Genomic DNA, 15,150 nt, shown 5'->3' with positions numbered 1-15,150 from the left:
CTGTTCCACTTTCTGTTCATGTAATTTTAGTTTAAGATAACAAAACCACCAATTCCACTAGTTCTTGGCATTCATGGTTGGTACCACCGAGGGACGTGGCGAGACAGATGGAATCAGGAGAATTTTTTTTTTAGGAGAGCTTCTCCTTTTAATGGATCATACTTTGTGCAAATCCGGAATAGTCAAGTTAGTGAATACCGGATATCAGGGTTAGGAATTTATGGTTGATCAAACGCAACTTGGCCCTTGAGGGTATTTTAAGTCTTCACTCATGATGCACTTACGCTCTGCTATAAACACTCGAAGATGGTCTATCTATAAGAAAATTTTCAAGTGATAGCAGCCATAAAAGAAAAGCATAAAACATAACCAGGTAGTCGGCCACAAGAAAACAAGAACTTTGCAGGTTTACGCCATAAGTCCTTGAAGCATGCAAAGAATTACAAAGACAAGCTGAAGTACAGTTTACTGTGTCTAAAAGAACTGGAAAGACCCATGAAATGAACTTTGAGATTTTACAAAATGGAAAAAGGTTCATTCACAGATACATTCAACCTTCCAAAACAATGTTACAATGGATGCACCAGAAATAGACATTCTGTACCTATTCTTCCAACATTTCCACAATTCTAACCGAAAAGGAAAATGAAAAAAAAAAACAGTGAAAACGAGATATGAACTGGTTTTAAATTTTCATGCTCTTCCCAAAGAAGTGAAAAGAATAACAGGGAGAGAGGAAAAAAGGGGGAAGCCAAGATAGTAATCATTATGATCTTTACTTAACAAGTTCTACACTCTGCCATTTCTCTACTCTAATATCAACAAAGGCAAATTATGGTAAAACTATCTATGATGATGTTGATCTCTAGACTCCATCTCCCTTACATTGTGTACAATATCTTGGATCTTCTTGGACAGAGATTGATTGTGTTCCTCAATGTGCTCGAATATCATTTCCAAATGCCTCTTATATGTTGCAGATCGCTTTTTCTCAGCTGCCAGTTGTTGAGATAGCTCCCGGATTTTGTCATGCTCGTTCTGCAGGAAGAAGTTGAAAACCAAAACAAGAGTTAGCTGAAATCGTGTAAAGGTAGTTCTTTGATGATGAATGTTAAGCATAAAATCTCAGTTTTACAGGCATCGACAGAGAAAACCAATATTTTTAAAACTACTGCTATAAGTGGCAATTGATAAATAGACTATAAAACGTTGGTTACTCCAGCCACCAATCCTAATATTAACCAACATATTTTGCGAGTTCAAATGTTAAAAAAGAATTTCCCCCACTCCGGTTTATATGATCTAGTTATCTAGCTTCTAGCTTAAATGCCCTTGCGAAGACAAAAAATTGTAAATAATGATGGACTACCATCTCTAAGTATTTGTAGTATTTCGAGATAATGTTTTTGAATTTGGCTCTGATGTTTCACTTGATCGGTAATTTAAGTGCATATTCCAACCAAAAATACAACTGCCATGACTTCTACAAACCTTATTTCTACACATACCAAAAAAAGCCAAAAAGTTATATTTCTAGGTCAGCTCACATCAATAAGAATGACATGGAAATTCAAGGATAAGACGACTCATGAATATATACCTGTTCACGGACACGGATGAAAACAGTTTATATTATCTTTTATCCAAAATACAATATCTTAATTAACAATTTTTTACAGAATCCCAAAATGGAAAGACGGACCGCCATTTATTGAGCATATTTGCAATCAAGGAATAATGATAGAAAAGGATATCTCTTGCCTAATTTCTCCAATTTTCTTTGAAATGATTTCTCAACTCAATTAGCAATCCAGTTTAAATGTCAGCTCTGAGTGAGCAGCAGGACAAAGAAGGAGCCATAATGAAAGCAAAATGGGCAAATATTTGTAGCATGGCATCACTCGTTGTGATCCAGAAACTAGTACAAATACATATACATATAACATGTACTCCCTCTGTTTCAATTTGTTTGTCTTACTTACCTTTTTAGTCCATTTCAAAAAGAATGCTTCTTCCCTTATTTGGCAACTCTTTAATTCCAACGTTCCACATGGCATGTTTGAGACCACATGATCAAAGGACATTTTGGTACATTCTACATATCTTTAGTTTAAGACCACAAGATTCAAAAGTCTTCTTTATTTTCTTAAACTCCATGTCAAGTCAAAACCAGACAAACAAATTGAAACGGAGGAGTATGTCATTGCCTCATTAAAATTTTCAAGTTCCATCGAACGGTACAAAAAAGATGTTTAATCAAAGGCTTTTAATAGGATGATATGGTCTAGAAAATTACTAAATGACTATTACGTATAGAAAGAAAGTAGGATACCTTAAGTTGCAAAACCTTAATAAATATAAGGCAGGAAACTAACCGGATATTGATCATAGATCAAGTCCCTACGACCTTTGCCTGGGCACAATGGATGAGTGTGCTCCTTGACAAATTTTGTCACAACCCATTTTCCAGAGCTTACTTTTCTAACTAATATCATTGCTCTGCAACCAACCCTAGTTTCTGCTCTTTGTCGCACAATCTTTTCCCGCTTATCAGGCATTCTAAAGCCCTCCTTGTTGCAAACTAGTGCTCGACCAATAGCAGAGCCATCACGCCTAGATCGTGAAAGCTTGCTAACCCGGATGATAAAACCAACTCTTGTTGCATAAGTATTATAAAATGCATGTGCTGCTGCTTCAGATTCAAACTCCTGGCCAACATAAGGTTCATCTGAAGTTGAACTATCTAGACATTGTGCTTCTTCTAATAAAAGGACTTCCCTATCAGGAAGATCTTGATCCACCTTGACATCATGCACCTGGTGAAGCGCCTCTTCACTGGAACTTCCTCCAATCGCATTTTCATCATCTACTTCTCTGAACTCCACCACGGTCCCCTCTTCCTCCTCAGCATTGACATGATCATCAACCACAAAGTCCACTGTTGCATCAATTATGTCGGTAATTTGCACATAAAATCTCAACAGATAATAGATAAACCAGATTGCCCCCAAATTGGAGAACAGATTATGCCTCTCAGTTCGAACAATAGAAACAGATGACACGGGTGATAGCAGATTACACTCTCCCAAGCCCAATAACAAGCTTAAGCTAAAAGAAAGAGAATAAGCTATATGTGTGTCTATATAAATCTCTCTCTCTCTCTCTATCGATCTATCTGTGTGTGTGTGTGTACACACACATAATATATATATATATATATATATATATATATATATATATATATATATATATATCGAGAAAGTAAGGCAATTTTTTACAAAGATAAAAGCACCAAGAGGATGCCATATTTTACAATACAAGAGCTTACTGCAGGTTAATCTATACATAGATGTAAAGCCTAGGAGCTAATAAACTCTACAGGATTTACAGCATTCTTTTCATCATTTAACTTAAACCAACAATAAAAAGATGAACACAAAGATACTTCAGTTGATGAAGTGATCTGCTTTTGCCTTCAAAACACTGGAACTCACTCACCCCATATGGTCCACGGAGTGCACACAGGTGTGATTTCCCAGATACTTCTCTTCTCTGCTTTCTCTCTCCTCTGCTCTCCAACTCTCCAACGATAAGATCTCCTCCCTCCCTCCCCCACCCCGTCAGGCGACCAGACCGCATCACTGTTCAGGTAACTCTGGCGACCAGGTAACGCCGGTCACTTTTCCGGCCAGATTTACTTTTTTCTCTCTTCCCTCTTCTTCTTCTCCTCTTCTTCTTCTCTTCTCCTTTTTTCCTCTTTTTTAGCTGCTTCTGGCGCTGCCAGAACCCAGCTGCGTCATCGCCGGAGACTTTTTGCGGCACCATTTTCCGGCCAGCCCTCTCTTTCTCTCTCCTTTTTTCTTTTTCTTTTCTTGTTCTTTTTTTCTTTCCACCCCTCTTCTCCTCTCCTGTTCCAGGTCTCTGTGAGCAGAATTCCGGCAGGGAACAGTAACTCAACAGTGAACAGTACTCGGACGTTGAACAGTGTTTTCCGGCAGCGACCAGGTTCAGTTCAACTGGAGTTGGTACCTCCGGTTGCCATATCCATTATTTGTCCATACACTTGTAGTTACATTTTGTTAACTTTAGACTTTTGAATAATTTATTAGTTCATACTCATTTTTGTGGCTTTGCTTAGTGATGGTAGACTAGGGTCATGTTCTCGTTTGGGGACGGGGGCGAGGGTTAGGAGGGGTAAGTGGGTTAAAGGAGCGTCTAGGTTGAGAGTAGGATCTTGGAACATTGGGACGTTAACGGGGAAGTCCGTAGAGCTAGTTAAGATTCTTAAGAAGAGAAAGATTAATATAGCTTGTATCCAAGAGACCAAATGGGTAGGTCCTAAAGCTAAGGAGGTAGACGGGTATAAGTTGTGGTTCTCTGGTTGGTCGAAGTATAGAAATGGGGTGGGCATTTTAGTAGATAGTGAATTAAGGGATCAGGTGGTAGAGGTCAGGAGAGCACTGATAGGTTGATGTCGATTAAGGTGGTCGTTGAAGGACTCACTTTGAACATTATTAGTGCATATGCGCCGCAAGCGGGCTTAGGCGACGACGAGAAGAGGCGTTTTTGGGAGGATTTGGACGAATTAGTGGGAGGCATACCGCCTACTGAGAAGCTATTCGTGGGAGGTAATTTCAATGGACACATCGGGCCTATTTCGGGAGGTTATGATGATGTGCATGGAGGCTTTGGCTTCGGGGACAGGAATGGAGGAGGAGTCTCACTTTTGGATTTTGCAAGAGCTTTTGGGTTGGCGATAGCATATTTGAGTTTCCCAAAAAAGGAGGAACACTTGGTAACCTTCCGTAGTTCGGTGGCTAAGACTCAGATAGACTTTTTACTCCTTAGGAAGGATGATAAAGGTCTGTGCAAAGATTGTAAGGTCATTCCGAGCGAATATCTTACAACCCGACATAAGCTCTTGGTGATGGATTTAGCGATCAAGATGACGAGGAAGAAGAGGGTCGTGGAGGACCGACCTAGGATCAGATGGGGGAGTTTGACCACGATTAGTGCCCTGGAGATGGGAGAGAAATTGAAGGATATGGGGGCCTGGGATAGTAGTGGGGATGCGACCAGTATGTGGGATAAGACGGCTAGTTGCATTAGGGTGGTAGCAAGGGAGGTGTTGGGGGTCTCGACAGGTAGTCGTGGTCAGCATCGAGGGGACTGGTGGTGGAATGGAGAAGTTCAAGGGAAGGTGGAAGCAAAGAAGGTGGCGTATGCGAAGTTGATAGAAAGCAAGGATGAGGTGGAGAAGTGGACGAATACAGAACTTTATAAGATGGCGAGGAAGGAGGCGAAGTTGGCGGTTTCGACGGCAAAAACGGCAGCTTTTGATCGCATGTATGCTGAACTAGAAGAGAAAGGAGGGGACTAGAAATTGTTCAGGCTAGCCAAGCCGAGGGAGACAAAGGCACGTGATGTGGATCAAGTAAAGTGCATCAAGGACGAGCATGGAAAAGTATTGGTAGAGGAGACTCACATTAGACGGAGATGGCAGTCATACTTCTACAAACTCTTGAATGAAGAAGGGGACAGAGACATTGTGTTTGGAGATTTAGAACATACAGGAAGGCGTCACGATTTTGGGTATTGCACAAGTATTAAGGTTGACGAGGTTAAGCATGCTATTCGTAGGATGCGCAGGGGAAGAGCGACCGGACCTGACGAGATTCCTAGGGAATTTTGGAAGAGCGCGGGCCCGGCAGGTTTGGAGTGGCTGACTAGGTTGTTTAATGTCATCTTTAAGACGGCATTGATGCCCGAAGAATGGAGGGCGAGTGTAATGATCCCTCTATACAAGAATAAGGGAGATATCCAGAGTTGCAACAACTATAGAGGTATCAAGCTGCTAAGCCATACTATGAAAGTGTGGGAAAGGGTGGTGGAGATGAGGGTGAGGAGAGGTGTGTCTATTTCAGAGAACCAGTTCGGATTCATGCCGGGACGCTCAACTACAGAAGCCATCCATCTTGTGAGAAGGTTGGTGGAGCAGTATAGGGAGAGGAAGAGGGACTTACACATGGTATTCATCGACCTAGAAAAGGCTTATGACAAAGTTCCAAAACAGATCTTATGGAAATGCTTGGAGGCTAAAAGTGTACCTGTGGCGTACATTAGGGTGATCAAGGACATGTATGAGGGAGCCAAAACTAGGGTAAGGACAGTAAAAGGAGACTCAGAGCACTTTTCAGTTGTGATGGGGTTGCATCAAGGATCAGCTCTTAGTCCGTTTTTATTTGTCTTGGTGTTGGATGGATTGACACGGCAAATTCAAGGTGAGGTGCCATGGTGTATGCTTTTCGCGGACGACATAGTCCTGATCGACGAGACTCGTAGCGGAGTTAACGCTAAGCTGGAGGGTTGGAGACATACTCTGGAGTCTAAAGGGTTTAAGCTGAGTAGGACCAAGACAGAGTATTTGGAGTGTAAGTTCAGTGAAGCACCTCAGGAGGCTGGCTTGGAAGTGAGGCTTGGTACCCAGGCCATCCAGAAGAAAAGTAGTTTCAAGTACCTTGGATCTATTGTGCAAGGCAGCGGGCAGATTGACGATGATGTCACACATCGTATTGGGGCAGGGTGGATGAAATGGAGGCTTGCTTCCGGAGTGCTATGTGACAAGATGGTGCCACCAAAACTAAAGGGCAAGTTCTACAAAGTGGTGGTTAGACCGACTATGTTGTATGGGGCGGAGTGTTGGCCAGTTAAGATCTCTCACGTTCAAAAGATGAAAGTTGCCGAGATGAGAATGTTGAGATGGATGTGTGGCCACACCAGGAGTGACAGGATTAGGAATGAGCATATTCGGGATAAGGTGGGGGTGGCCTCGGTGGAAGACAAGATGCGAGAAGCGAGATTGAGATGGTTTGAGCATGTGAAGAGGAGAGACACAAATGCCCCAGTGCGGAGGTGTGAGAGGTTGGCCATGGATGGTTTCAGACGAGGTAGGGGTAGGCCGAAGAAGTATTGGGGAGAGGTAAAGACACGACGTGGCGCAATTACAGCTTACCGAGGACATGACCTTAGATATGAGGGTTTGGAGGACCCAAATTAGGGTAGAAGGCTAGTAGATAGTCTCGTTTTCCGTTCTTATTAGTAGTCGCATTATCGCGATATAATTTCTTGTGCTCAGATTTCTGCTATTATCTGTTATTTCTTGTGCTTTGATTATCCTGTGTTATCTGTGTCGCTTGCATTATTTCATTTTATATCGCTTTGAATCTCCTAACCTTATCTGACTTCTTTTTATGCTTTTATTGAGCCGAGGGTCTTTCGGAAACAGCCGTCCTACCATGGTAGGGGTAAGGTCTGCGTACACTCTACCCTCCCCAGACCCCACGATGTGGGATTTCACTGGGTTGTTGTTGTTTATATCCTTTTTCAGCTTTTTAACTTCCCAGCTACAGAAACATTAAAATATGGTTTGGGAATTATGCATCTGATTCCAGAAATGTTCACAAACCTGTTCTTGAGTTCTGTTGGTTATTCTGCAATGCATAAACAAATTATCTACACTTATGTTTCCATGTTGCACGTGAAGCATCTGCTGCGCAAATAAATCCCCCTTTTCACAGGATTCTCATGAGATAGGCATGCTTCCTTTGAAAGAATCCAACCAAAGCAATGACACCCTAGGGAGGCTGCAATTCCAAATTCTTTTCCAAGGACAAAATATTCCCTATTTATGGATAAAATTTCATACCTTGATTTAACGTATAAGCCTTTCTATCATGAGCCATCTCGAAAAGTCTTTCCCGTTGGTCAACCAGTTGCTACGTTCTAATCTGGTGATAAGCTGAATTAAGATCTCTAAACTCTCGCTCTTGGCAATTCCTTCTGAAGGAGATGCCTCAAATATGTCCAGCTCTACAATGAGCTATAGTTGCATCAGGATGAATTGCCAATTCAAGACTCTCCCAATCAAATATCCTTCCAGAATCTAATTTTCTGACCATCCCAAACTTCCAGAGAAGTATGTATGAGAAACTCAGGCAATAGACTTCTAATATATCTCCGCAGTCCATGACCATGTGGAGACACAACTCTGTTAGTGTACCAGCTATCACTATTTCCATATTTTTCTGTGATAATCATTTTTTTTATCAAGTTTGTGATAATTATTCTCCGTAAAGATTCTTGTTCGTCTTGACTATATCTCCATAGTCAGCCTTATCAATTAGATTGTCCTATATGGTTTTGGTTCTTTTGGATAATGTTATCCGTGACTATTGATTCTACGCTTAAGCAATGAGCTTAGACATCGACTAGTTACAGTTAAAGTTTTCTCGTAAGCTCCACCTTATCCATGGGAGCCTTTATGACTATATAATGAGTCAGTTATGGTCTTTGGCTGAGTTGTCAAGGACAATCTTAGTTTTTGCTCTATGAAGTCGTCACACTGTCTTAGTCGAACTCTTTCTAAAGATTAAACTAGTAAAGTATGATGTTGATACCGATTTTATTGCTTCTTAGCTATGCAAATGCCTTGTCGCTTTATATTGATGTGGATTCTTGAATTATGATTTGTTTGGATGGAGTATGTAAGGTTAGTACAGGTTTAGAGGTGGAGTTAGGCCCCATTTTAATAGAGACTCGAAATCCCTGCACCTTGAGCAGGTTTGCCATTTCAATTTAAATCACCTATTGACCTAGTGTTAATCAAGACCCTAACATGGGTAGAGACATACAGTTAAGCAACCGATATCAACCTGCTGATCGAATATGATTTAGAAAAATTGCAAAAAATCCTCAACTAAACAAATACTTGCTTCTTTATACAGCAAAAACAATGATCATGTCTTAATCCTAAATAGTCCAAAGGGTTCTTAAAACTAAGAATTCTCTAAACCTCACAGTTAAAAAGTTAATTGTGCAAAACATTAAATCTTTATCAATAACTTAGGTGACCCCTTAGCAGAAATAAGTCAAAAGCTAATTCCAAATTAATGCTGCCCCAAAAAACCGTATCCAAACACATAATAAGCTATAACTTTCAGCCTGAAACATCAACTCCACCACTCAAAACTTAAAAAAAAAAAGCCAATAAAATCCATGTTAAACCACATAACAGAATTCCTAGAGGAAAAAGAAAAATTCCCTAGAAAATTCTATTCATTACCCAAAAGGTTTCAGAGTTCAGTTTCAATACCCACCACACAAAAATTTGAAAACTTTCTCTGGGACTCAATTTCCAACGGCAAAAAGTGAAAAAAGAAAAAAGACAATTTTCTAAATAAAAATTTAAACTTTTTGCGGTATTTCCCAAAACAAAAGGAAGGAAAAGTAAAGAATCGGAAAAGAGAAACTTACTGAAAATCCTATAAACAACGAAATGAATCCACGTTGTGAATTTTCGCAGCAACAGACAAGGCTGGGGGTAAAACGGAGAGAAGAGAAAGAGGGGTTGAGGGTTCAGGCAACGGCTAAAATATGGACACTGTAAATGTGAGATGTTGAGACTTGATTGGGTTCAACAAACATAAGAAGTCAGCAAGTTTGGCACCCTCCAATAAAAATCTGACACGTATTGTACATTTGTGGAGTGGACTGTGTGTTATTATTCCTTCTGGACCGGCCAACAGTCCGGGCTTAAAAATGTGAACCGGGTCTAGGGTCATTTGCACTTTGGACCCTGTTTTGTGCTGATCTTTAATTTATATCCTTTATGGCAAACAAATTTTCGGCGGCTATAAGTTTAAAATTTCACATTATAATATCTCATAAGTTATGTCACGTGCCTTTAAAGAATTTATGCATCGCTAAACATAAGTTCAGTTTTGAAGGGCAAACACTAAAGACCAAGATAAACCATGCAATTTCTTCCTGGGTCTACCTTGAAGCTACTGCTAGTGTTCATTGTTTAAGTGGACCTTTGAACAAGGTTTGATTTATGTTATAAAGTAAATTTGAGAGAGACATTAAAAAGAGTATTTGAGAGTTAAAAATTATGCTTCAACGAGAATTTTATAGGGATTTTTCTTTTTAATATCTGGTGTAAGTTAAGAAGTTAATCCCCACCGCATGAACGTTTGAATGTTAGTTGAAACATGTGTCATTCAAGATTTGAGAATCATAATAAAAACAAATCTCAACGTAAGTCGTAGAAACAAAGAGAATTGTTAAAACGATTAGCTCGTTCGGACTAATGACATGGAAAGAGGAGATGATCGATATCACAAGGGTCTATGCTTCGCAAATAGGATTAAATATTGAAACTACAATTAAATTTTGTGAAGATATGAATACTTTAGTCTAAGGGATGCCATGGTCAACGAGTCTTTTTTTGGGAGATCTTAATTGGACACGTAACTAGATATAGTGATTGTTTTGACCTAATAGGCAGAAAATATGATTATGACACCGAAAATAAAAGAAGGAATTAAAGGAAAAATACTTTGCCTTAACTTACAGTTTAATTTTAGCTGTCACCTTTTTAAAAAATAAGAAATTACAGTAGAAAACATTTACAAGTTGAGATAATCATAAAAACAAAGAAGATAGTCTTCGTCCTTCTAAGAAGAGTTGTGAGGCCTTAGATAAAAATTGTAACTTTATACTGGAAGAAGCCCTAATCATTCGACATAGACAGGGTGGTTGATGTTGTGAAGCAAAAGAATATAAAAGTTGCATCATGCATGCACCAAAGAATTAGCTAGGGGCTGAAGATTATTGAAGATAAAAATCGAATAATATTTTGGAATAAGTTGTTCGAAGAGCGAAAGTGAAACTTAGATATTAACACAGATAACAAATTGATCAAAACTTCGCATTTTGAAGCTCCATTGTAACTAGAATGTGTCTTCACTGAATTTTATTCACCATAACCGATAAAATGTACCTAGCAAAATAACTTTATTTTTATTGATTAAAATTTTGTAGCTTGACTGTGTTAGTGAGTTGTGTTAGCTAGTTAGTTACTTCGTCGTAATTAAAAAAAAAAATCTTACTTTATTTTCATAATGAATTTTAGTAGCTATAATGTGACAAAATAATTATGTGACTTGCTAGGTAGGTAAGTTCAATAATCATAAGTGAAATTAATCCTAAAATACTCCTTATTGTCTTTGTTTACTCAGTTACTCTTTTGATTTTCTCGGCATTGCTAATAAGCACGAATTTGCCTGTCCAATTAGTGAGATCAGTAAATTTGATTGGAAGGGAGTATTTATTGGGCTAAACGGCCCAAAGATACTTTTTTAACATGATGTGATATTGTCCGCTTTGGGCTAAGCCTGCACGGTTTTTCTCAAAAGGTCTCACATCATTAAGAGTATTCAACTCCTTATAAGTAGCTCCTTTCTCTTTTCAGCTATCAATGTGGTACTTTGTTCGCACACCCAACAATCTCCCCCTCAAACTAAGTTCCACATGACTTATTACGGGTCAGAGATTCAACGTGTCAATGTGCCGCCCACATCGTCAGAGTATTTACAGTCACCGAAGCCAAAGGATGTGTATGCGCCTTCAAAGCTATGGGTAAAGGTTGTAAACCGGCTCATAGACGGGCAAAGACACTAAGCCAGGCCCCACGCCACACTCCACCATCTTCATACTCGTCCCGCCAAATCGTTGGCTCTGATACTAGTTGTTGGGCCAAATGGCTCAAAGATACTTCTTTAACATGATGTGATATTGTCTGCTTTGGGCCAAGCCCGCACGGTTTTCCCCAAAATGTCTCACATCATTAAGAGTATCCAACTCCTTATAAGTAGCTCATTTTTCTTTTCAACTACCAATGTGATACTTTGTTCGCACACCCAATAATATTTTTGTTGATGTTTTTAGACAATTTATAGCATCTTTCTTTATTTTGCTCTGTGGCGTATTCTATTTCTTTTCTTCTTCTTTTTTTCTCCTTTTCCTTTTCTTTTTCTTCTTTTTTGTAATTGATTGACTATTCAATTTTAATTCTTCATAGAAACTCCCCTTTTTTTTTTTGGCTTCCAAATTTTAGATTCTCAAATCATTCCTTGTTCTTGTTGGATAAGGTTAGCTAAATGGAAGTATTGACACAACCAAATTAGATATCTTTTTGTAATTACATATTTCCTTCAATATTTGATATCATTGATAATCTAATTTTATACAACTTTCCAAAGATTAAAATATCCGATTTATTTAACTATTCAAGTTTTAAATTTTGAGGAGGTTTCTATTTATCAAATTAACTATAATTCAGCTATTTACTATTTTCTTTAATCACCGCTAATACATAGGTCAAGTCAAATTAGCATTTTAAACTCAGCATACAGTCAAATATATTTTAAAATAGAATTATTCTTACAATTGAATTAATTCAAATTATTAAAAACATCTTTAAAAGAATTTCCTGCAAGGAGAATGTTATGGGTCAAACTGTTTGACACTTTCACTCAAACACCACTTCTTATCATGTGATGCAGCTCAGGGGTGGAGCTAGGTAGACTTTAGGGGGTTTTCGATAAAAAATTACAGTGTATATATAAGATTAAAATTATTTTTTATGTACATGTAGTAATGTTGAATCTCATTGACTTATTCGTATATTTACTTCTTTATATTTTTTAATCCTCTAGATAAAAATTCTGATTACGCCATTGATGCAGGCAAACATCTTCCGACATAACTATTGACTGATTAGGTATTGACACAAAATTCATGTTCCATATTTCCCTGTGCAAGTGATGAATTCTAAACCTGTAACAATCCTCTTTTTTCATAAGAGTCCATCAGCCAATCAAATAACTTTTAGAAAATTTGTAAGTTGTAACTTTTTGTGCCAGCTATTTGGCAAATGGTCTTATTCTTTTATATAATATATAATTTTTTAGATTATGGTATAGTTACTTTTTTTTAATAAATTGAAAATTAAGAGGAAAGTGATAAAAATATTCCTCTACTTAAGGAAAAAGGATAAAAATATCCTTCGAACTTATTTTGGGTTAAAAATAATCTTCTCGATATGAAACTTTTCAAACATACCCTTCTTTTAACAAAAATATCCATTCCCTCCAAAAATCATTTTTTGACCCCATTCAAATTTAACCCGACCCAAATAAAATAATAACACCTTAGTCCACCAAATAAGACTTAAACTTCAAATCCTATTTACCAACATTACAGAGAGAGAAAAGTTCATGTTGATAAGAGAGAACATTAGAGAGAGAGAACTATTCATGTTATCACTTAGCACAAACGAGACTTTTTTCACATACCAAAATTTGAGTGTTTTTTTAGTGTCATCACAAACTATTCTTGTCATCACAAAAAAAGATTCCGTGTGAGGTGTATGAGAAAGCTCAAGCTAATGTGGTATTGATGAGGCAGCTTTGTGTGCAAAATGTGATATTGAAGTTCATGCTACTAATAAATTGGCTAAGCACCTGAGGCTTCATCTTATTTTTGTATTTTATAGGGCACACTGTTCATCGAGTAATTTGTCAGATTATCAGCATGAACTTCTCTCTCTATCTAATGTTCTCTCTCTCTGTAATGTTGGTGAAGAGGATTTGAAGTTTTAAGTTTTTTTTGGTGGACTAAGGTGTTACTATTTTATTTGGGTCGGGTCAAAAACTGGTTTTTTGGGGGGAATGGATATTTCTCTTAAAAGAAGGGTATGTTTGAAAAGTTTCATAATGGGAAGGTTATTTTTAACCCAAAATAAGTTCGGAGGATATTTGTAGCTCTTTTCTCGAAAATTAATTTACAAAACATTAGATCGTGGTTTAAAGTTTTAAAAACATATCGTCTAATGATTTATCTGTCTCGGTATATAAATACAATTTTTAAAAATAAAGATAAAATTAAATAATAACCTAATAAGGGACATTTACGTAATCAACCAGTAAGCTGGTATAATAATAATAAACTTAAAGCCCATTCATGATTTGACACAAGCCAGAAGTTCTACTAGCAATCACATGAGTCCCTCAAACCAATATTTGTGAGTAGAAAAGAAAACCTTAGTTCACTTGGAATTTTTCAAAAAAAAAAAATATTTTAAGTAGAAAATATTATTTTACTTGAAATTCACTTTTAATCTGTTGGAATTGGATTGCGGGTGGCCCATATGGGCTATAACCCTACTTGGTCAGGAGATAAGAATAAGAGTAGTTACTACAAGGTAGTTGTTATAAACTTATAATGCAGTTAATGAAAGTGGTTTTCTTCCTTACTCTACAGAAAAAGGAAGATACGCTCTTCTCTTAACACAGAGAAATTTCTCTGTCTATCCAATACAAAAACCACACAAAAGAAAAGGCATCTAGTTTGTGGTAATTAAATTTTGTTTCCTAATGAATCGAAATTTGACTTGCGATAACTTTTCGGTGGTGAATTCAACGATTTTTGCTGCTCTAAAATGTACGCAATGCTGTTCTTACTCCGCTATTTATTCTAACAAAATCATATCTCAATCTTTCACTTAAGGTTCAGTGCTGAAAAAAATTGGTGGCTAAATAATTAATCTTAAATATTCAATTATTCATTGATTGTTTGTCTTTTTTCTCAACCTTCCTCCCATTGCTTCAAGTATACTCATTTATTTGCTTCATTGTTGCTAATGAGCACGGATTTGTATGTTCGATACGTGTATAGAGTATAGACTAATCAACCAGTTCTGGCCCCTCAAGTTACGTCGTATTCATGCCTAGTACCAAAACAAATACAAAAAAAAAAAAAAAAAAAAATCAACAACCTGCGCCCCCCACCCCCAGCCCCGCCCCCGCGCCCGCCACACCTATAAAACATAGAAATTTAAGCATTTGAAAATAAAATTTACATAGTTATTAAAATTAGTACTGTCAATAATTAATAATTTAAATATTTTAAAAATACATAAGGAAACAATGATCAAAGAAGAATCTCTTGGGCTTTCCGTAAGTTGGACAGAAGGAGTATTTGAAGAAATGGTCCGACACAATCCTTTACCATTTAAACAGAAGAAAATGATTTTGCAAGATTTCTTGTGTTTTGTTTTCAAATGTCTTACGTGTAATAATATAAATCCTTTAAAATTTTGACATAAAAAAGAATGCAATGGACTACAAAATCGATTGACCCAAAATAAACTTCTTTATTTCTCTTTAGTCCGAATAAGTAGGTGCAATTGTTGAGTTCTCATACAATATCGTTTTCCTTTTCACACTACACTCCTAACGTGAAAAAGAA

General features: G+C 37.6%; 1 protein-coding gene across 1 annotated transcript; it reads right to left on the bottom strand.

Annotated features, from left to right (window-relative positions):
• Positions 1-496: 496 nt before the first annotated feature.
• Positions 497-9,082, bottom strand: LOC132603096 (protein FAR1-RELATED SEQUENCE 5-like). The gene is made up of 3 exons (XM_060315991.1): positions 7,706-9,082; positions 2,376-2,938; positions 497-1,038 (listed from the first exon to the last, which is right to left on the bottom strand). The coding sequence occupies exons 1-3, from the start codon at positions 7,740-7,742 to the stop codon at positions 844-846; spliced, it is 795 nt and encodes a 264-aa protein (XP_060171974.1). The 5' UTR covers positions 7,743-9,082; the 3' UTR covers positions 497-843.
• Positions 9,083-15,150: the final 6,068 nt, after the last annotated feature.

The sequence above is a fragment of the Lycium barbarum genome, chromosome 1, assembly GCF_019175385.1.
Source record: "Lycium barbarum isolate Lr01 chromosome 1, ASM1917538v2, whole genome shotgun sequence".
NCBI classification, from domain to species: Eukaryota; Viridiplantae; Streptophyta; class Magnoliopsida; order Solanales; family Solanaceae; genus Lycium; species Lycium barbarum.
Note: the sequence above shows the minus strand (reverse complement) of the source record. Positions and strands in the feature narration are given on the sequence as shown.

Bases quoted from the DNA above. Each gene is read 5' to 3' on its own strand.
- LOC132603096 (XM_060315991.1), bottom strand. From the start codon at position 7,742: ATGGCTCATGATAGAAAGGCTTATACGTTAAATCAAG. The intron at 2,939-7,705 runs GTATGAAATTTT...TTGATGCAACAG, and splicing joins GGCTTATACGTTAAATCAAG to TGGACTTTGTGGTTGATGAT. The intron at 1,039-2,375 runs GTTAGTTTCCTG...TTCTTCCTGCAG, and splicing joins TGATCTATGATCAATATCCG to AACGAGCATGACAAAATCCG.